Source organism: Ciconia boyciana, chromosome 12 (assembly GCF_034638445.1).
Source record: "Ciconia boyciana chromosome 12, ASM3463844v1, whole genome shotgun sequence".
NCBI lineage: Eukaryota > Metazoa > Chordata > Aves > Ciconiiformes > Ciconiidae > Ciconia > Ciconia boyciana.
The window spans coordinates 18,301,334-18,324,385 of record NC_132945.1 but is presented as its reverse complement, the minus strand read 5'-3'; the positions used below and the strand labels follow the sequence as shown (position 1 = coordinate 18,324,385).

General features: G+C 45.3%; 1 protein-coding gene across 1 annotated transcript; it reads right to left on the bottom strand.

Annotated features, from left to right (window-relative positions):
• Positions 1 to 3,185: 3,185 nt before the first annotated feature.
• On the bottom strand, positions 3,186 to 19,559 carry SH2D1A (SH2 domain containing 1A). The gene is made up of 4 exons (XM_072877151.1): positions 19,349 to 19,559; positions 6,818 to 6,881; positions 4,290 to 4,425; positions 3,186 to 3,931 (listed from the first exon to the last, which is right to left on the bottom strand). Exons 1-4 carry the CDS (start codon positions 19,483 to 19,485, stop codon positions 3,891 to 3,893), a joined length of 378 nt encoding a protein of 125 aa, XP_072733252.1. The 5' UTR covers positions 19,486 to 19,559; the 3' UTR covers positions 3,186 to 3,890.
• Between the last annotated feature and the right edge of the window lie 3,493 nt (positions 19,560 to 23,052).

Below are 23,052 nucleotides of genomic sequence, written 5' to 3'. Positions count from 1 at the left end.
TGTGAGAGAGAAAAAAAAAGCTGCTAAATGCCTTTGCACTCACAAGAACTGAGTGGGTGACGTCAACGGTGGTGGTAGGGGACGAGGAGCAAAGTTTAAGTATCTGCATGTTCTGTAGAGCTGCCTCAAATAGATGATGATGAATGACTGTGTATCAAAAGTACGCACGTGTGGAAAAATAAAAAGCCCAGCGCATGCAGCAGAGAGGCGGAGACAGTGAACCGGAGGGGCAGAAGGGGTGTTTAAGGCTAAAGGAGAGGTTACGTGGTGAAAAACAGATCGGAGCCGCTGGGCTGGGCAGTAACCCAGCGTGAGGGCTGAGGCTGGAAGAGCTGTGTTGGATGGATAAGAAGGAAGCGAGGCCAAAGGGGTGCTCTACTAGCAAAGGGAAGAAAACCAGCCTGGGAGACAGTATTGATTTAGTGCTGCAGGAAGCCTGTCACGGCCGGAGCCGGGGAGCAGGGGAAGGCTTAGTGGAGGCAAAGCGGAGCTGTGGCAGGATTAGCTGGCGCAGAGGAGCTGCGTCGCCTTTGCTGGGGAGAAGGCAGAGCGGGAGGGCCGGGGCAGGGGACGCAGGGTCCCCGCAGTGAGCTGCAAAATCAGCTCTCAGAGCTGGGGCTGCGGGAGGGCTGGGGGGCCGGGGCAGAGCAACCGCAGCAGCGAGGGGCTGCGTCCCAGTGTGGCCGCAGCCAGGCAGGGGTGGGGGGAAGGAAGAAGCAAATGATACCGACATTACCTGGGAAGTCATGCCCACGAAAGGCGGCTGCTGCTCTCTAAAAGGATCTGTAGCTCTTCACACCTAAGTCAATACATGAAATCTATATAATTTCCATATTACTGTTCCCATAACCCAACATCGACTCCTTGTCCCACAGGTGCCATGAGCTTCTCTCTCTGTTTCCACCTTGTTTAAGCCTACAGCAATTCCAGACCCTTGGGTACCCAAAAGAAACAACACAAACAAACCTCTGTCTTAATAATTTACATCAGAAACTGAAAGGACATTCTCAGCTTTAAATAAAAATGGCATCTCCTGGCCTATTTTATGTATTTTTTAGAAGAACAATGCACTTCTGGAGTCAGCCATAGTCAAACCAGTTATCCTCAGCTCACTGCCCCGCAGAGCGGACGAGTGGCTGCTGCTTTTGTGCCACAGCGTTTGCACATGCAGCACTGACAGCCTCGGCCTTTGCTTGAAGTCAATAGGACATGTCTATAGGAAACAGCCCTTGGGCAAAGTGCTTCCCACTACATTTATCCCCACCGTGGTGCAAGCATCTGCCAGGGACCATTTCCAAGCACACCCTTTCCTGCTCCCAGGAGAGGCCAGGTAAACCAGGAGTTCAGACCCAGCCCTTAGAAAGCAAAAGGGCTCTCCCGGGAAGCCTGGGGACACGCACGCACCCTGCCAGCACCCTGCAAGTTGGTTGGGGAAGGATGGTTTGCAGGAGCACAAAGCCAGAGAGGAATGGCCAGGGACCAGCTGTCGCAGACGCGCAGCAAGCCGGGAAACCTTTAAGGCACAGAGGAGGAGGGAAAGGTTCAACGGGCACAAGTGACAGCAAACTGCTGCGGACGTTGCGCTCCATGCTGGCAGTGGTCTGTTCAGCGCCTCCATTGCTGAATTATGTAACCATTAAAAAACCAGCTTTTAAATATTTTATTAAAGAGTAAATCGTGCTCGGTCTGCCACTGTATGGCACCGTATTAAGACAAGGCCCTTGTTTCAACCAACAATCGTACGTAACAAGGAGGCGCAGAGCAACGCATGCACGCACAGTGTAAAATACGATGTGACTAGTCAGGGGGACGGGACAGTTCACCGCACCTGAAATTTGGCCTTCATTTAGACAGAAACTGAGTAATGAACTGCAATTGTGACAACTTTGCAACAGTATCGCCCACCAGTCCCTTTTCCGATGGGGCTGTTTATTTATTGCATTTATTCCCAGTGCTGGTTTACGAGGAACTTGTTGTGCTTCACAGAAAATGTTTTATTGCTTGCACTTTCTCACTCACACACTCTCTCTTACACACACACAGAGTCACTTATAGGGGGGGGGGGAAAAAGTTAAACCTTCCAGCCTTATCTCATGCTGCTTGGAGCAGCGTAACCTTGCTGAATCCTGCCCTTGCAGCCCATTTAGCTCTGTCACTGTTCGCATCCAGCTTGCCTTTAGTGAGGTGAAAACAAGGCAGGATCCAGGACACCAGCAATTAAGTAGCTTATGGGTGGAGGGGATTTTAACATACTGGTGAAGGAGGCTCCCCTATGTAAGGATCCTATATGCAGATCCAAACACGTGCTGGGGCCCTCACGGGGAGGCGGCTGCTGCCGCAGGAGCCACGTCAGCCCCAGGCAGCTGCGGTGCCTCTCACCCTGCCGCCCAGCCACGGCTTGGCCCTGTCTGCTGGAATTTGGTCTGGTTTGTTCTCCTGAGCCTGTAGCCTGGTGTTTCTGGAAAAAGCCTCTTTCTCTCTTAGGAAACGTTTCTGGCCTTCCAAGCCATGCAGAAGTCAGAAGTATAGGCATGAAACATTTTACCAGAGCAACCCAAAGGTGGCTGTACAATGTTTAAGAGTTGTTTTTTTAAATATATGTCTTTTTGTCATCCATTTGCAATCACGGTTAGTCTTGTGCTTTGGAAGGGAGCGCAGGAGAATCACATTCTTTTGATAGTCAGGACCGTTTGTGTGGGCTGAAGGGTGACTAATGGTGGCACAACCCTACGAGCCAGACCCCTTGCAGACTGAGCGTGCACAAACCAGGCTGGGCTCCCTCCCAAAGCTCACAGGAGCTCACGCAAGCCTGCCTGGCAGAAGCCCACACAGAGGGAGCCCGGACCACGGCTACCAGCCTTTGACGGCAGTGAAGCCACAGTACTATCTCCTGAAACAAAAGGGCTGTAGGACATCCAGTCTGTTCAAAAGTGTTTCCTACTGCCTGCCAGTTCAGGCAGGACAGCATTATCATGCTTGTTAAACCCCACGTGTAAAAGTCATGTACGCCACGTTCTCTGGTAGCCGCGCACTAACCCTGCACGGCTGACGGTTCCCGTCGATTCAAACCTCTCCTCCAGGAGCCCAGCAGCAGCATGGAAACACACACGGATAGGTAAAGAAAAGCAGAGAAACTGTCATGCAAAAATAATTTATTTTTCAAAATTGTACGCAGGGATGGTTTGTTTCAAGTTCAGAGAATATCTAAAAGCAAAGAATGTTGTTCTCCACTTCACTGGTTGTTCTTGGTTACTCAGTGCATTGCTTAAGCTTTTGATCGTTTGTGCAAACTACAGATTTTGTACATCCCAGCAGTGGTGGCCACTTCTGCCGAGTTACAGGGCAGAGAGCCTGGTGTGATGGGGAATCAGTTAGCGGGGATCCTCATGGTGCCACTTCTGGAATATCTTTAGGAACTGTATGAATGACATACAGCCCACCCAAGGCAAGGACACTTGAAGCGATTTTCCTAAGGCCATAAAAGGGGACTTGCCCAGTTCTGCATAAATGCCAACCAGAACAAAGCAAAGCAGAGTCCAAAGTTAAGTAAAGTAATGTAAAATTAGTAACTAATTATTAATTAGGAACTAATCTTGAAGTTAAAAATATTTTGTACTTGAAAGTACAAGGAGAAAAAAAGACAGTACACTATTTAGTAGTTGATATTTTTTTATCCTATCTTAGAAAAAAACCCAAACCCTAAATTAAAAACATTCTGAAACTTAAAACTTCTAAATTTTGAGCTAGAATTCTATGAAATACACATTTCTGCAAATGTTACAAGAAAACTCATGGAGTTGTATTAACTATCATATAAATCGTTCTGTTCTAGAGCATGGACTAGGGGAGACACTGGAAGATATGGTTATGTCACACTTGGAGAAATGTCTTCATGATGGCTGCAGGTGGAAGTCATGGCCTTCATTTCTCCCTAAGAAAAATAATCACAGAGACATGAAAGGATGACCACTGCAAGAAAATGGACAGATCAGAAGGTTTGTACCTACAGACCGAGGGCTCTGGGGAGGGCAGGTAGCCACCGCCGGTATAGCACTCAGGAATACATACTCAAAATCCATTTTCTCATCCCATTGACAGGCCCTATCCCTAACGAGCACCTGAGCGCCAGCATTTCAATCACACGGTAGCACAGTTAGGGAATATTTTCGGCAACGCCACCCTGCTGGCTAGTTCAGGTCAAAGATGCAAATAAGTCTAAGACCTCCATCCCCACCGCCGTGGAGGGCTGTGCTCAGCCACAGCCAAGGCTCCCTCCACCCCACGAGTACCTGGGGGGTATTTGGCTTTCGCGTGGTTGACGACTGGGTGCTGCAGGGGCGTTATGATGCCTTGGTCGGGTTTCTGGAAGGCCGAAATGAGGTTGTGCACTTTGCGAAAGAGCCGCCGGTGGACCCCGGGCGCTGTCTGCAAAGCCAAAGGGTGAGAGGTGAGAGGGGATGCTGGGTGCCGAGCAAGCGTCTGTGCTGGGCTCAGGGCGCTGGCACAGAAGCCTCGTCCTCAGAAATGCACGCACCCCCCAGGGAAGGAGCCAGCCCTTCACTTGGACCCCCAGATGTGCCAACTTAAAATAAGTGAATGAGCCGTGCTGCCCTCCTCCTTCCCCCAGGCCATCGTGGCCTTCCTGCACCAAGAGCCGTTGCTGGCCGTGTGGTGATAGAAGGCTGGAAGAGGGACGATTTCTTAATCACTACAAGAGAAACCCAGAGCCTGCTGTGCTTATTAGGCAAATTCCCAAGTGATCTTTCACTGTTTCTGCCCCTGATTTATTGCAGCCAGTGATTCAACCTGCAGCCTGGGGTTTATCAGTAAGATACTTCCAGCCTGGAAATACCGGTAAGACAACCTAGAGAGCTGCCTGGCACTTACTGGGGAGGGGGAGTCCTTACACCACTAAATGCAGGCATGGACACAGCCTCTTTGCAAGCCTTTCTCTGAGCATTCAGTACTGGCTTATGTGTTCATTGAGTATTCCTGTCTATCTCTTGTACAAAGGCAGCAGCAAAAAGTTACCTATTTATTAAAAGTGGGAGTTTTTCCATCTTTCTACGTTAGCATCTTTTCAAACACTGTAAAATGAAACTGTGTCTGCTTTTAATCAAAAATCGAATGTTTCTTTTAAACCCTTCAGGGCATTCTCATAATAACTCCTCCCCACCAAAGTCGCGGGAGGACAAGCATAGGTCCTGCTGGCGTAGGCTGACACGAGGGACGCTGCTCTCGCCCTGCCGTCTCGCCCTACATCCTGCCTCGCTGGCACCGGCTGGAGGCTTCACGCTGGCTGGGATTTTACCGGCACTGTTTTAATTTCCCTGCCTCATCCTTGAAAGATGAGTGCGACCTGAGCTTGCTCAGAGACTAACCAGCCACGGGGAAGGAAGCAGAGATAGGAAAGCACCAGCTGCAGCTGGAGCCTGTTTTGGCCTTGGAGGCACATTTCGTGGGGATAAGTTGGATTTAGGCTGCTGTTTCTAACAGCTGAGGCCAGCGCGGTCTTAGCAACATTTACTTAAAGGTTTCCGTTTGCTTAAAGGAAGGGTTGGTATCATGGGTCGGTAGCTAGCACCTTTCCCTGCAGAGGATGTATTGAGTCCTGGGCCTTCACGACACCTACGCTGTGAAACACAGATAAGGTTGGCCTAAAATACAGCAAGGGGAAGCCCAAGAGCCATACATAGGAAGCCAGTGGAGGTCATGGGGGAGGAGTTGCAGCAGGCCTATGTAACACCAGAAAAACCTCACTGCAGATGCCAACGCTACCTGGGGCCAAAGCAGGCTGCAGCCTCGCTCAGGGAATTATCCTCCAGGCGGAGGTCCCTGGGGGTCCTGGCATCCTTCCCAAGACACCGGTGCTCAGGCCGGGTGCACTACCACCCCACCCCACCCCACCCCACCCCACCCCAAAAACCCTCCTGCTTGGGCAGTGCAAATCTGCAGGGTGCTCCCAACGCCTTACAGGAACGAATGAGCAAATTCTTCCTGGGTACCATTCCCAAGGGTGACACGGGTAATTATTCACTCTGCAGTAACATAAGTCACTTTTTACTCCCCGATCTGCTTCTGAGTAACCCCAGGAATCAGTCTTGTCTTCCAGAGCACTGCAACCACTTCTATTACAATAATGGCCAAGGAATTATGCCTGTCTAGAAATTATTTAATGTTTGTAATCGGTGTTCATTAACGTGCAAACAGAAAGCTAATTATGAATTAATACACAGAGTACATCCAAAGAACAAGACCTTCATAAAAGAAATACAGGTTAGCATCCCGATTCCATCAACCCAAATAGTCGTCTGTATTGAAAATGGTGTTATTCTACACTTGAACTACCAGTTTCTTATCAGATGGCTGAAAATATATTTTGTATCAAGTTTTGGCTACCCTGTATATGTTTTGCACCAATGATGAATTAATCCAATGAGAAATTAACTTTAAAACACTGTAGATGATTGAAAATAATGTCCTTAAATATTCTGACATTAATGGTATGTGGGATAGAAGGGAACTGATTGTGCTTGTCAAATTATAAAAACACAATATTTTTACCATTTAAAATGATGCAAAAGAATGCACTATTGCATTATGCAACAGCTGAAATGTAACAGGGAATTAATTTATGAGTTCAAGACTGTCAGAAGTGGCACCAAGACATCTTAGTGACGGGCGCACTCAAGATCGATTACCTTCGATGAAAATCAGACTATGCAGAAACATGAATAATTTGAATATATTTCATTAAATCAATACGAACATCAAACAGGATGTAGAAATTTTCAGAAGAGAAAGGAGAAATACACACCTCAGCGCTCCAGGACCCACTTTCTGTCTTGGACACTCTGTAGGTATAAACGTAACCCTGATGCCTGTGGGAAAAAAAAAAAAAATCAACAGGTATATTTATTACTCATTTCTACTGTCAGGTTTCACCACAAGAGGTACACTCTTTTATGTGGGATTCAGTTCATCTGCTGACCTTTCCTTAAAAATAAATTAATCTATAAAGGCTCTAGGTAGATAAAAAAACTGAGACGCAGGTCAGAAGCAGTGTTCAACCTACTGGGTTCTTTTTGGATGAGAGGGATTGGTCTGACTCAGATCTAGTTTAGCAATATTCAGTTATTCTAGGTTAAGTGCCATTGCTTTCATTCCTGCCTCAGCATTTTTTTTTTCCAGTGACCTCCTTTTACTGAAACACACCAGACATACCTTCCCTGGAAAAAGAGAGGGTGTATTATTGGCAGATGATAGCATTACTGTATTGTGATTGATTTAAATGCAGATGTTCCGAGAAGCAACAGCATGAGTGTAATTTATTTGGAAAGCTAGACCCACAAAAGCAAGGTAAATTACTCTTTGCCTTGCCTGTACATTCCTAATTCTCAAATACTGATGAAGGAGACTTATAAGAGTGTGGAATCTTCCTTCTTTTTAAATCTAATTTGAGTCTTTCGAGAATAAGGAGTCATACACTAATAACACAAGACATACTCCTGTCCAGTCAGTCTTGCTTCTCTTACGAACCCAACACAGTGAATGATTTACAAGGTAGATTATTATCCTAATATCCAAAACTTTAACTCAGAAGCAGAGACAATTGATAGTAGTTCCGTGGCTGCAACATTAGTTTAGATGGTATCGGATAAGAAAGATTGTATTTCATGCTACATAGATTTACATGAATACATAGCAGGATTTTAGGGACCATTCCCTATTTCAGCATCAATTCTTATTCTTAAGAAAGCAGAAAAATACTATATTTCTTTCCAATTATACATGGTATTATAGTAGTTACTACAAAATAGCGAAACCATCAATGACACAGATACCGTATGATTGCAATTACTTACACTCTGTGTCTTGGCTCCTGGATAAATTCTTGTTAAAAAGTCATTACAGCAACCTTTGCAAAGCGGTGTCTGGTATAATTTACCCAAGCAGGAAGTTGTTAACAGTTGTCACACTGCTACAGCCCCACAAAGTGGGAGCAAAAATGCCTGTCGTGATTTGTGAGCTCTCCCCCCACCACTCGACTCCCACTGTGATTAAATTCAGAGGCAGAAGACACAAAGCCGTTCCCTCCCGTCAGGGCTGCTGCGGTGACAAACGCCCTGTGCAGCAGCTGAGACACTGCCCTCCTCATCGTGTATGGGAACATGCCTGACGCAGCCCCACGGTCCCACCACAACTTCATCCGCCCCTTCGTGTTAACTAAGGGACCATTTTCCCCAGAGGCACGACTTTCCACCTGGCACCAGATGGACATGAAAATGGCTGGCCGCGCTCACTTCATGGAAACCTAAGGAGGAAAACAGCCGCTGCTACCCCACTTCTGCCCCCAGCAAGCTCCACTGCTGCCGTCCCTCAGGGATTTGGGTGGGCCCAGAAAGGGCCCCTGGGAAGAGGTGTCAGCAGCCTGCGGTGGCTTGGGGGAGGAGGGAAGGACAGGGAAGGACAACACTGTTCTCCTGTCCATGCCATGGCACTGCGGTCACTGGTGTTTGAGGCCGCAGCTCAAGCCCGGTTGTTTAAAAGCACATCCCTCTAAGTCACTAGATATGGTCATCTCCAGGGAACCCAGTGTCTCCCATTAGGGTCCTTAGACAATCTTGTATCATCACGTCCTTTCTTAAAACCTCTGAGAGCTGTGCCTACATTGTCAGCTTTTCGTGAGTAGCTGATGTTCACATGAATCTTATCTTCTTAGAAATCACGAGGGGCTTTCCTGCACCTACATATGTAGCACACCGGCCAATATATGATTACTGAAACCAGGATTTTACAGGCCATAGTGTACTGGGAAACACCAGGGAGGCCCTGGCATTTTGTCCCCTCTCTTTGAAGTGGGTATTTGACCATCTCCACAGTGATTTCTTTTCAAGCCTCAAAACCAACAGAATGAGTATGTAAAAATCTAAAACTCACTTTCTTGCCTCCTGTTTTTAATAATACCCTGTGCATATTGCCCGTGCTTGTCCTTGGTTGTCCCAAAGCATTCTGACTGCTTCAGTCTCTTTAAAATCTGATTTTTCCACAAATGGCTCAGTTGTCTGGAAAGCTACCATCTGTTCTTTCTTTCATTATTTTCTCTACCTAAGAGATTGCGTGACTTGAAGCGGTTGAGGGGCTGGGGTGCTGCCCTGACTCTGAAATGTCTGATGGCTTTCAGCACTCTGCCAGAAGGGTTTACTAAGCTGGACAAATTGAAAAATAGAGGTCAGGTAAAGTAATATTCAGGGCCAAAGCAGGGTGAGGTGTAAGATAGACACCTATCCTGCATTTTTCAAAAAATTCCACTGTAAAATATTTCAACTGAGCCCAGAGAAAGCACAAAGGATAGCTCAGATTAAAAACTCACAAGACACAGAAAAAGGAACAAGAATTTGGGAACATGGACGCTTTGAGCACAGCATGGAAAATGGGAGGAGTATAACATTGCTATCACAGCCTTGCAAGGGACAAGTGAGAGCTCTGCACTCACCTGGCAAATGTACATTTTTTTCCCAGAGCAGGAAAGACCGAAAGGCCTGAAGGGATTTGCTGTGCTTAAGCTGAAGAACACAACGTTATCATCTGTTGTTGGCTCTGAAGCCATCAGTAAACATAGCCACTATGCAGATGGGAGATGGCCCAGGACCACCACACCTGCTTCTTCAAAGGAAATGCACAAAGGAAGGAAGATGCCTTTTGTTAAGAAGGTGAACAGCTAGATCTTCCCATCTAACTGCTTTCCATTGGGAACTTTGTTTCCACAAAATGAATCACAGCTCTTCTGATAAGTACTCTCACAACGAATATGATCTTATCAAAACTTTCTGTTAAGCAGCAGGAACTTACTTCATTACCACTTCAAAGTGCTTTTTACCTTCCACGTGAGTGACATGATTTTGATGAGCCAAGTTCTCTTTACTGCTACATGGGCACAGCCTCCCGTGAGACAGGTTTTTATGATTTTTAAACTACCCAACATTAACTGAGATCAGTGTGGACTGAAGGAAGATCAAGGTTTTTTTCTTAAAACAAAAATCAAATACAAAAATTAAAATTGAGATTGTATAGAACATTACCTTCCAAAGAGCAAAACACATAACACCAGGCAAAAGCAGGTGGAAAAGTGCATTTACTGGAGCTTAGGTCTCAGGAGATGAGAAATTCCCCAGCCTCCATGAGGGGACAGCTCAGTTTTCTATATTTTACTCAACTCCTGGCAGAAAAAAGCTCCTAATGTGACACAATGTTCCTGTATGTGGTGTGGCCACGTAGCTAAAGCCAAAACCCAAACACCATGGGGCCTGGGCATGGTGCTAGTCGCTTGGTGCCTCTCACACAGCTTATGCTATGAAGCCATTACCGGTGAGATGCAGGCCAAGTCAACCGTTCAGTGACCTGAACTCCTCTCTCTCTGCTGGACAACATCAACAGGAGATGGACACATGTCACTGAGAGAAGGATTTCGGAGAGCACTCTTACAGTGGCACTGGCGTACCAGCACATCTTGGAGGAGGACCAGCTCTTGACACCCAGGCAAAGACCCAACGAAGGGCTCCCCCATCACTTCATCTGGCCCGAGGATGGCCACAGGCCTCAGTCACAATTGCAAAGCTCCTCTGTCATGCCAGTGAAGCTCAAGGGACGGGAGCAATTGTGAATTAACAGCTTGCTGAACGAGGCCTTATAAATTTTTGATCAAAGACAAAAAATGCCAAAATGCTGATGAGGGGAAGCAGAAAACAGCCATTGCTGTAAGGACAATACTGGGTAGCACAAAAGAGTGGTTTGGTCACCACTGATGGTATTTTTATGTCATCTCACTTACTTTTTCATCTCCATAACAAAGGTTGTGTTATACCAGCTGGGAACTGCACTAGCACTGTCTCTGTTGCAATATCATCGCTGGGAAAACTTTGTCAAAGGAAAATCTAGAAAAAGTTGCTATTACAGGAAGCAGTCCACGTTATATTATAGGCTTTTTTCTTTATAGCTAGATAATTCCTCCCAAAGAGCTACAAAGGCATCATTCACAGATGACATACTGAGACAGCATCTGTCTACCTGTCCTCTCCACTCCTCCTTTTCAACTGTGATCAGACTTGTTAAAGCCGCATTTACTTTAACAGGTGAATAATTACAATCTTCTGCACCATTGAAATAGCCAGAGGATATTAGCCGCATGCTGCAGATCAAAATTAACCATGACATTTCAGCTGCATGGTATATTTTAAAATCATTTCCAAATGTTTTGTATCTCAGTTGGGAAATTTTATTAAACTAATTTGTATTCATTTCTGAGTCCAAAACAGAACAAATGTAAAGGGAGAAAGACAGAGAGACATGGGAAAGCCATGTCAGCAATAAATGACATCAATTTCTTCCTCTGTACATAGCTTTCTTTTCTGATGTCTTTGCACTATATCAATCAGCTCTTCTTATCTGGTGTATTTGCATCCTGACCTTACCTTGGAATTTCACTTTACAATATTGCTTAAGAACCAAACAGTGGTCCTGAGCATTATATACTGCCCATACTCAGTTTCTTATAACTTTGCCACATTTCAGCCTTTCAGACTGAAATTTCGTTTCTTAGGTGTTTGCCTCAACCTTATTTAGGGATGGAGAATGCAGAAGTGCCAGAAAAGGGGCTGTGTTAGGCAAAACAATGCTTTTCCCACATTAAAAAAAATCTTCCAATTGTTGGGGTTTTGGCCCAGTTTTTAGAGTAAGAAAGACATAACATTTGTTTGAAGGAAGGTACATCTCTTGCAGTCTCCGAGAGAAAGCAGTGGTGGCTGTCTAGGCTGCAAGAGAAGCGCTCTCTAAAGCTTGTTAGCAGTTGTAGCTGCACCATGCCTGGGCTGGCTGTACCATGGGCACTCAGCTACGGAGTGTCCATGATCTCAAGCCACGAGTGATGTACGTACGTATGTTGCCTGGCCTGGATTAGCAGGGAAAAAAACAGAAGGTAATTTAGACTGGGCATCTTGGAAAGGAAGATTGGGACTGGGTGGAGTGGGTGTGGAAGGAAAGAAAAGGGGACCCATGTCTATGTAAGCTGGGCAAAGAAACAGCAATGAAAATTGAACCCCTGGGAGAGAGTAAGACTAAATGAGTAAGGAAGGGGATATATGGAGGTGAAGCATGAGGGGGCTTGAACTGGGAGCAGCACAAAATGCTGGAGGGGTGAAAAAGCCAGGAATAGAAGATGGGTGGTTTGGAAGCAGAAGTTGTATGAATCAAGGAAACAGCCCTCAGCAATGCAAGCAAAGTCAGCAGGCTGTACAGAATAACACTGGGTAGTCTCAAAATCCATTCCCATGTCCCTCACATTGGGAACCCAAAGCTAAAGGGTGTTGCAGACCTGAGCCTCGTGCATCACAGTTTCTCTTATGTGAAAAGGAGTTTACAAACTCTTCATCTCACAAACTGAGATAAGGCTTAGCAACCACTTAATGCTATGGAGATGAGTACTACTAATGCTATGGAAATGAGTACTACAGGAGAGCTCATGGGGGACTCAGTACTTTTGGGGCGGGGGGGCGTCAATGGCACGCAGCAGATAACATAATGAGCATGAGAGGTCAGGTTGCAGCTGCTTCTGCCTTATCTGGAGGTGTTTGATGCAGGTTGTGGATCAGTTCCTGAATGCCCAGTCAGAGGGACCAACCTCAGGCAGCATCCCTGGGCCGGGAACGTGGCAATGGCATGGGCACCACAGGGGCTACAGAGGTGGGAGATGGCTACCACAGAGCCAAAACTCGTGAGGTCAGGGGAATCCACAGCAGTGCCTGGGAGCCTGCACATCCCACATGTGCTCATCAAGGTCTCCCGCGTGTGCTCATCAAGGTCTCCCCTGCCCAGGGTACCCCTGAGCTGCATGGCTTGACCCATGCGACAGAAGTGACAGCTGCCAAAATGATGAAACGGTCAATCCAGCCATCCACTTAAACTTTGTTCCTTTACTTTCTTTTTCCTTTTTAATTGTTATATTTCTGCTGGGTTTATTAATCATGGAAAGGTCAAAAAGTCTTGTTATTGAATGTAGGAGAAAATCCTATTTAAGCTTACAGCTCCTCACTCTGTCCTGGAATTTGCATTTTCTTGTTGACAAGCAGTGTGGTTCCTGCCTTATTTAGGTCTCAGACATACAGTCAAGGTACAGCAACTTAGCAATTACCACCCATCAGCTAACCCAAGCTGAAGAAATAGCATTCACATTGAGATGATGCGCAAGACACAAGCTCTATGTCAGCAAGAGTGAATAAAATAGTTTAAATTAGTGTTTACAACATCTGAAAAGCCCAACAGAGTTACTGTAGCTTAGGTCACAGCAGCACTCTACACACCCACTCGAGTTTACAATTCTGTCACTGATTCCCCTACCAACACTTCTTGTGGCAAAAATTTACACATGATACTGAATCAGTAACTGGTATTAGCTTGCCGTAATGCTGTAGCATTATAAAGCAAATGCGTTATCTTGATTTTCTCTTCTGAAATTAACAGAAGCTTGAAAGAGCAAGTCAAATCTTGTGAAATGTCTCTGAATTTATGCACAGATTTCTGTGGAAGATTATCAGCATCTTCACCACTTGAACACTCCTAACCATCAGTAGAAATGCCGCTGATCTACCTAAAGAGCAAGTGTGTAGCCTTTCCGAGCAGGGTTTATGTTGGTCTGGTACAAGGTGATGCCAGCCAAAAGCAATGCCTCGAAGAGGAATTTCTTCAAACTTGGAAATAAAATGAGAATTTATTCAAATCTGGGATACTAAATAGAAGGAAATTACTTTATGGTGGGCCAGTAACTAAGCTTCATGAGTTACTATGTCCTCCGGAATAGTACCTCACGAAGGCAAAAACTCATGAAATAAGGTTATCTGGTGAAATTTCTTTCATCACCTTAGGCAAAACTCACAAGAACTGCAATAGATAAAACACTGTCAATAGCCCTGTAAATGTTACTGTTTCATATTTCTATGAAACACTTCTCGGTATGTTTGGGAGTAATTCAGTGTAGCTCACTTTCAGATTTCCTCTTTCTCTCAGAGCAAGGTAGGCACACTCTGACCATAAAATCCCTGAACCTGAAATCACTGCTTCAACTAAATCCTCAAAACACAAGCCTACAAAACCAGGGTAGAGCTAATCTAGGTTCTGTATCTAATGATTGTACCCATTCTGTCATTTACAGATTCGTTAGCATAGCGGTTACCCACTGTTCAGGCTGTCTACCTTTGTAAAATCTTCCCAAGAAAAGCCATTGGAATATCTGAAGGCCATTAGCCAAGTTATTCTCAGCAAAGACAAAGCTCACTCTGATTAGCAGGGAGCTGGAATACTCACCTCAGTAGAATTTACCGTTGTGCTGTAGAAGACTTTTTTCGAAGCTGAAAATAGTGCGTGATATTTACAATGGCAACCTTGAATTGAGGGGCTCCTCCTCAGAGAGAAGCTTTTGTTCCAAATTACATTTTAAATGATGATGATTATTATGTGTGGTGCTATAATAAATGCAATTATTCTGCCATTTCTATCAAAAATATTACATGGGAAACAAAAGAAACACTAAGCTGAAGCTGGCTCATGATCCTTCACGCTGTACAGCTGATACATCTGGCACATCAGAAAGTTTCAGCATGTTGCCTGAACTTGTGCACTGTGGTTATGGTGAGAGAAAAAATAGCACACATAAAATCTGATAGGACTGCAGCTTATCCCTGTTGCCATTACTGTTGCTTCAAGAGATCTAAACAGCTCTCTATTCCAGCTTTTGATTATTCTCCACAAATTGAATGCAGCACAGTACATGAATGGCTGGTTTCAAACAAATAATCTGAACATACAGTTTGACAAGTATGTCATGTTTAGCTTATTTAAAGGTCTGAAACAACTACTAATACTCCAAGTATTTTCAAGTATATGAATTTTAAGACCCAAACTGCAAATGCTTTATCTTTGCCAACTCGGGCATGAGCTGCTTGTTTCTGCATGTGTGCTCATATATCTGCAAAGGAAAGTGGTGCTTTTGGCACTTTCAGGCATTTTACTTACGCATTTTTCAGGCACAGTTTAAGAGGCTGCTTCTCAAACTAGCCACCGTTACTGTGTCCTGTGTCCCCCATTGCCTTCATTAGGAGCGGTGTGCACAGAGGATTTCTGAGGGTGCTAAAAACGTCAAATGGGGTATTGAGCAGAGAGGAAACCGGACCAGTAAAGAAAGCTCCCTGGAACAATCAGGTTCTGATGCTAAAACCTTGGCATACTGCATGTAGACTCTAACATGTTTACAGGTAAAAAGTGTACATTTTTTAAAGCATATGCATTTCTTCTAGCCCAGTTTTCAGGAACAGCAAAAATCTTCTTGCTTTTCAATGCAACCCTAAAAAATTTCCAGGAAAAGATTGTGCTGCTCTGTTCACACGTTCAAAACATGATGAACAACATCCTTAAAGTATGTATCATCAATTTAATAATGGTATTCATACAATGAAGATCTTGGGAGCATCTGATATTAAAAAACTTTGCCAAAATCTGCAGGCAGCACCTCTGTTTGCAAGAGCCCCAGGGGACACTGTTGCAAATCAAAACCTTTCCACTCTTCCATGCATAGTTTAATTGTGGTCTTAAAATATTTATGAAAGTGGATTCTTTGTGCTTTGCCACAGCCACACCAAAAAACATTCTCTCTTTGAAGGCTTGCAGGCATGCCATGTGCACACCGTGACTTCGGACAGCAGAAAGCAGCATTCAAGGAAGATAAAGCAATACTTGAGGAGAAACAAAGAAGAAAGCAAGCAGTTTTCTAGCCAAAGGCTCCAACAACAGAGGCCTGCCTGCCGCAGTTACCCGTCTCTGTAGGTCAGGTTTTATGCTACTACCTGTCTCTTTTATGCTTGCCCTGTAAAATCAGTGTCAGTCGCAAGGGATTCATGAAGTCTTTGACTCTTCTCCTTTTTAAAGGTCAGGGCTCCACTTTTTAATTGGAAGAGCAAAAGGCGGATGAGCCTGACCGTGAACACTGCTGCCCTTATTACGTGCCTTAGGAGGCTCAAAGACTGGCCAAATATATTAGGGCTTTTTGGGGGTGCCTGAGGGGGGGTGGGGGGGGGGGTGGCATTACAAACTTATGCAGTTTCGTGGAAAAAGGAGGTGGTGGTTGAGCCTAAGCAGGACTTACCAATTACAGTACCTGGAGCTGGAAGTGCAGAGCAGCCACCTATGTGAGCTCAAGCTGATGGCAGTATTGTCATTCAAATATTTGTTGAATTACTTTTTTGATAAATGTTTCTTTTCTCTTCATCAGAACTGTGTCTTTTAATTTTGACAACTCCTTTCTTCCCCCATGGTAAAACAAAAAAAAAGAACCCTAAGAAGGCTTGGATCTGCAGAGCTGGGGGGTTTTAGGTTTGTTTTGTTTTACTTCTCCAGGGAAGTGCAGGGAGAAGGGAAAGAAGACAGACTGAACATGTTTTGATTTTGGAAAACTGGACTATTTTTCTCTTTTTCTTTTCTAAGAGCAACAGAAACATCACTGGCAGTATGAAACAGTTTCACTTCTGTTAGAAATTGTCATCGGAAACATGTAAATTTTTTTGTTTAGCTCTGATACTTATTGCAATATATCTAATGGCTGACCAGCTTTGTTTCTCATGTTTCAAAGATCAATTCGGTACTTCCAGTAAACACGTTTTGCCTAATCTTGATATATCTAGGTATTCCTAGAGCGATCTTCAGCACGGATTCTGAACCGAAATGTAAATTTCTGAATAACTTTGTTATTCCTAATAATTTCCATTATTGATTTAGAAGGACGTATAAAGAAGGTGAGAAGTACTGACTCTTTCTTTTATTTTTTCTTAAACAGTGAATACAGCAACTGCATGTTTCCCTCCATTTTTACCAAAGCTCTCATGCACATACGTGCTTGCCACCTGTTTCGTCTCTGGGCATGATGTTCAGACTGGAATTTGGGGGAGGTTGGGTCCATTGGTTTATTTTGCCAAAGCCAGACTTAGCATCCTCCATCGCATACATATCTACACCTCTCATGCCTTCTCTACTTGCTCCTCCAATCTCTCCACTGAAGTGCTCTGCTTTGGGAAACTTTTCCCTGTCAAAGCACTTCTCTAGTTTATGGCCCATATTTCTTTAAACTGTCATTGCTATCTTCAGTGTGAGACCATCTCTTGGTATCTTTATGATAACTGTCTCCAAAGTTATTGTGTGATATCTTGTTTACTGTATCTGCTATTTCTTACATAAAGCTCTGAATTGAAATACTAAGAAGTATTGGAACCAAGGCTTAGCTCTAGCATTTTTCAGCCACCTTTCTGTCTGTATCAGATCATACTCATCATAACATTTTCATTTAATTTTTTATCTGGATTTATCCAAGATGCTATTGGAAATTTCCCTTTTAAAAAATTTATTGAGGATCTATATTCTTCTATAAGAAGCCTGCATAACATTCTTCAGTAATATTTCTTGCTTTTACCCCTTTGCTTATCATATATATGTTTAAATGCAACGTAACACAAAGACATGCGTGGCCCGTAATTTCCAGAAACAATTAGGTTGGGTTCTGTTTCTTACTGAAGCCTCTTTTCTTTTTCTCCAAAGATTGCAGAGCTTCATAGTTAGCAATCCTTTCTGTTCTTCCTATTTTCATTTTATATGTTTTATTTCATTCATGAAATTTCTTCCAAAGGACGTAAATTACCACTCATATAGCAAAAAATCCCAACTGATTGTGTGCAGATGAAAGACCTTGTTACGTACCTACACCCTGATTTAGACTAATGGTGGACTAATTTTAGCATTCTCTATTTTATTCAGCATTGTAACATTCTGCCTGACCCTTTCTCTAATGCCTTAGTTTCACCTGCACGGAATGACTTCTGAGTGTTAAGGAGATATATCACCATTTCCTCTGATGGTTATTTAAAAGAGATTCTGCCTTTATTGCCTATTCCCATCACAGGAATCATAGCACTCCTTACCTCTTGCTATGTCTCTTCCATTTTCATTTAACTCAAGATGCTTCTTATTTCTCATTTTTCAGCTAGCTGTTAAGGTATTTGTTAGCAGTAGCACCTATCTTGGTTCACCCTCTCATTTCATGACAAAAGAAAAAATACATCTTCTGCCACGAAGATCTTCCTTGAGAAGGATTTTGTGTATTTCTGGATTGCCTATAACCTTCTTGCATGCCTCCATTTACTGGTCTACAACAGGGGAATCATAATGCTCACCCAGGGCTTAATTACGTATTGTTGGAAACGTATTCAAGACATTTGGGGAAAACCTAACTCAGGACTCTTCTTCCTCTTCTGTTTTTTTGCCAGGTACCTAAGTGCCCTCTGCTAGCTAATTTCTTGCTGGCCCTGAAACTGTTTTCTCTTGTATTCCTTCTCCTACTGAAGTAAGGCACAAGTGTCTGTTTAGCCTTGGTAGACACATCTTTGTTCTTTTGATGCAATGTACACTATTTCATTGTACAGCGTTATCTCTCAGGAATTCCGAGAGTTCTGCTTTTACCAAAAGTAGGGTAATTAAATTGCTTCATTAAAACGAGGTCCTATGACTATAAAGCCCCTCAGCTCTCTCAGGGAAACCTCTCTACCCTCTCTCTGACAGACCATCCCATCAGATCTTTCCCCTTTCACCCTATTTGAAGAAACATTACCACTTAGTTGGTTACCCATCAGTATTTCATGTACTTTACAGGTAGTTTACTCCAAGCCTGACGGCTCATGGGACACACAGCCTGACCGAGAGCATCCCAAAGCAAAGGCACGTTCTGAATGACAGCAATCCATGCTACCCTTCCCAATGACCGGGGACGCTGGGGATGCTGCTAAGCACACCCATGAGCGCATTAGAGAAGCAGAAGACAGCGGGCAGAAAGCAAGAGGATTATCCAGCACAAAGAGGCAGCGCACGCCATCCCAAGTCAAGTTTCCTGGCTCTTCTCCACGGCACCTTGCTCATCCTTCCTATGTGCTCCAGGCCTGCTTTCTCTTTTTTTTTTATGCCCGTAGGAAGTGGGGGCTCTGCAAGGCAAAACCTGCTCCTCTTCGCTCTGCAAAAGACCCCACACCCCTTATGCACCCCTCTGCCTTAAGTCAAGGTGAAGGAGCCAAAAGTCTCACACATGGCTGCAAATGGTAATATTAGGACATATTTTGTCACTGTTATCTGGGAACACCCCGAACTGTGGATGCGAAGGCTGGAAATCAAGTACCAACTTCCCGGCACCCCACTCCCAGCCCCGCTGCCCTCGGCTGCCCCGCACCCCCAGAGGCGATGGCGGCCGCGCGGGGCCGGCTGCACTCACAGCACACAGAGGCAGTAGACCCCCGGGATGCTCTCGCTGTCCCGCAGCAGGTAGCTGCCATCAGTGCCCGCCGCCAGCAGCAGCTTCTCCCCAGCCTCACGGGTGATGCCCCCATGGTAGATGGGCAGCGCATCCATGCTGGGCCGTCTCTCGCCGCTCTCCCTGTGCACGGCACTGCCTCTGACTGCTCCTCAGCCGTCTGCTCCCTTCAGCATCTCCGTCTCGGTGGCAGATGTAAACAGGATGTGTTCACACCTCTGAAGCCTCCGCACAGGGCGAGACAGCACTGAGGGAAGAGTGAGGAACGAGCACAGTGTTTTTGTGTTTTTTTTTCCTTTGCCCCTTTTTGTTTTCTTTTTTCGCAGGCTGTAACATCCTCACGGCATCACAGCTCGCACACAGAGGTGTCATTTCACAGCCCACCCTCACCCATGTGGCTACCTGCTCGGCAGGGACATGACATGATGAAATGCACAACGGCTGCAGGGCCGATGGCCGCCCTGGGGCCGGGAGGCCAGGACCATGGCACCGCTGTCAGCGGCTGCCACCAGGCGCTTGTCTCCTCTGGCGTTAACCCAAGGGGGCACAAAGAAGGGCGAAGCTCCAAAGGCCCAGTGCAAAGCAGGGATCATTTTTTAACCGCTTATTTTTAAAGTCCCCAGGGGTGAGAAACTAGAGGAAGCAAGCTGGCCTCTCTGACCCCGGCCTGCCAGGCCACCCGCCTCAGGCTGTGGGCACCAAGCATGGCCCCTGCTTCACAGCAGCTGGTCCAGCACCCACAGATGCTGGCCCGCGGCTGACTGACCTCGGGAGTAGTTATTTTCATAGACTTTGGTGGTGTTTAATCACTGTTGATGTCAGGGGTGCTCATTATTTCTGCTTGGAGGCAGGCAACAGCCTCAGCACAGGCAAGGAGGCCCCTCACATCCGTCCTGATGCCATCGGTGCCACTGCTGCCTTCATGTGGTGCGCAAGCGGGCAGCCAAAATCCAGAGACATGTCTGAAAAAGCCATTTCTCTCACCTGCTGTGGTCACAGACATTTCCTCAGTACGCTTGTCACTTGAAAGCTCCCATACGCACGTGCTTGCAACCGGGTCTGTTTGCAAACAAGCTGAAAATATGCTTTTATACCCCGATAGATATTTCCACCCATGGAAAAATCAAGCATGTTTCCTGGCACTGAGCGGCACCGCACGGCAGCGACAAGGCGGCACTGCCCCTGCAACCATGGCCACCGGGCTGGCCCCTTTGGGTTGCAGCGAGCTCAGGGCTGAATTCGTCCCTGGCACGAGGCCGCTGCACTCCCCTGATGAGCCACGTCCTCACACCTGGGTGTCTGAGCAATAACTCACTAAAATATAGCAATAAGTACGGATCGTGCTTCTGATTGATTCATTTTAAATTGAGTTTGCTAGCAGGACAGGGCAGAATAAAATCATCTCACCCAGGTGTTCACAGAATGCTGTGTCCTGGTTGAAGTTAAGGATGGGTGAAAAAACAGCTCTCTAGATACACACACTTCAGGAACAAAAATTAAATTAAAAAACATCAAAAATAAGGGCTGCTCTTTTTAAGTTTCAATCAATCAAAATGTGTTCTCTTGATCACTTCACAATGCGTGTCTTTCAATTCTGACCTTTAATATAGTTTTTCCTTGAAAAAATATTTTTTTCAAACTAGCTTTACATTTTCCTTTTGAGGGATGGGCATTTCTGACCAGCGAGTCACAGGGCAGTTCGCACACGGGGCACTGCACGGAAGTCACTGATGGCAAAGCTGCAGCTTTCGGAGGCACCGTGAGCCTCTTGCTCCGCAGGGAGACCCCAGCGAGCAGCTGCCTCCCTGCCCGGCGCCGGAGGGGCTGAGAAAGCTGCAGAGAACCTCAGCTGAAGAGGGACTGAAAACTTCCACCACTGTGTTTATGGCTTTTCTATATTGTTACGCAGGTGTTCATTACCCTTTTTACGCGAACCTGGGGACTCAGCTATCCTGCTCGGTTTTTTAAACCGGTTGTTAAAGTATTTGCACAAAAAAGGTAGAGCTGCTGCCTGCTGCAAATGTGATTAATCTGGATGGTGACAAGGTGTAAGCAAAGCACTGTTCCCTCATAAAGCTGCTGCCTATTTCTTCTCCTTTTCCAAACTACCTGTGCTCTTGGGGATTTCATCTAACTTTCCCATTTCTTAACCTATTATCGGTATTAATAGTTGATTTCAGAAAAAGTATGTGTGTAGTTAACTGGAGAGGAAAAACAACCAGAATCATCCAATTCTGCAGATCTCATTGCCCCACTCATCAGATTTCAACTAAAGCATAGGTAGAAAATCATAAAACTTTTGACTACGAGATGCTCTCTTAATAAGGGAGTCACCACATTACCAGGCCAGCCTGCATACTCCCAGCACTTTGATGAAGCAGTATGTATTACTGTAAAAGAGCTATAAACACCAATTTTGCTTTTGTGGGTAAGGAACCCATAAGACTCCAGCTACTGAACCCTGAAGCCCAGGCTTCCATACAAATTCCTTTATGACCCGTAGGGGATACGCAGCTTTTAAGAAGTAATGGAAATGCTGGATTTTGGAACAAGGGACGCTAAGCAAGCACTGAGGCACCAAACAGGATAAACCAAACCAAAGGACATAGGTGCTTCCTGGGATGAGAAGAGAGAAACCATGACACTGCTAGCACAGCTCTGCACCACACCACCAAGGCTGGAGAAATTCTCCCTTCTCCCAAACAAGCCATCTTCACCGCAGCTTTGCACTGCTGGCACCCAGTCAGACTCGCGCCGACTGCTCCATTTCTTTATCCATTTAATCTTATGCATCTAAAGAGTTGTTTGCCATCCTATTTCGTACTCCTGCATATGCGCAGTGGGGCTGAGAAGGCCAACTGCAGAACTGAGCAGCAGGCTTGGGAGAGTAGGAGAAACAACAGAGAACCAAGCCTCAACGGGGTGCTGCTCCTCTTTGGACTTGGGCCCCATTGCCTTCCACTGAAAATGGTGATTTCTTTAGCACCCCAAGCCTTGCCCTGTAGGATGCTGGACACTTCCCTTGCTTTGTTTGGAGAGTATTCAGCATATTCTGGACACCAGTTTTGTACCTTCCCTAAATCAGTCCAGCCAGCAGTCCCTGCATTATACTATTAAAAAATTATCTAAAAAATACATGAAGGAAAGGAAGCACTTAAAAGTGCTCTGAAATATTTGGTCATGAAAAACAGGCTTATAAAGATAGGCCCGCATAGACCCCTTGGGTCATCAAGTCTACTTCCCTGCTATCTTAGCCAAACACATCATATAATCCCTTTCAGAAACTCATTATACTCCATCTTAAAAGTAGCTTGGGGTTTTTTGTTGTTGTTGTTCCCACTGTTCTCACTGGAAAGCAATTGCAGAACATCACTATTCCGTTGTTTGGAAACCTGCTTCCAATTTCCATCCTAAATTTATTCATGACCAATTTATACTCATTTGTTCTTGTGCCAATGTTGTCCTTTAGTTTAAATAGATGTTTTCTCTTCCTGGAGCTTATGCCTATACGGTATTTAGAGCGGCCTCCCTCAGCCTTCATTTTGCCAAACTCCCCTCACACTTAAGCCTCTCCCTTCCCATGGTCACTCTAATCGTCTTTTTCAGTAGCTTCCCGAAAGTGAAGTGAATCATTTGTGAACAGCATGCGCTACCCTGGCTGATTT

What these genes read in the sequence shown, in the direction of transcription:
- SH2D1A (XM_072877151.1), bottom strand. Translation starts at nt 19,485, where the DNA reads ATGGATGCGCTGCCCATCTACCATGGGGGCATCACCCGTGAGGCTGGG. An exon ending in GTCTACTGCCTCTGTGTGCT is followed by an intron (nt 6,882 to 19,348) that starts GTGAGTGCAGCC and finishes TTTTTCCCACAG; the next exon opens with GCATCAGGGTTACGTTTATA. An exon ending in GAAAGCCAAATACCCCCCAG is followed by an intron (nt 3,932 to 4,289) that starts GTACTCGTGGGG and finishes TATTTTTCTTAG; the next exon opens with GGAGAAATGAAGGCCATGAC.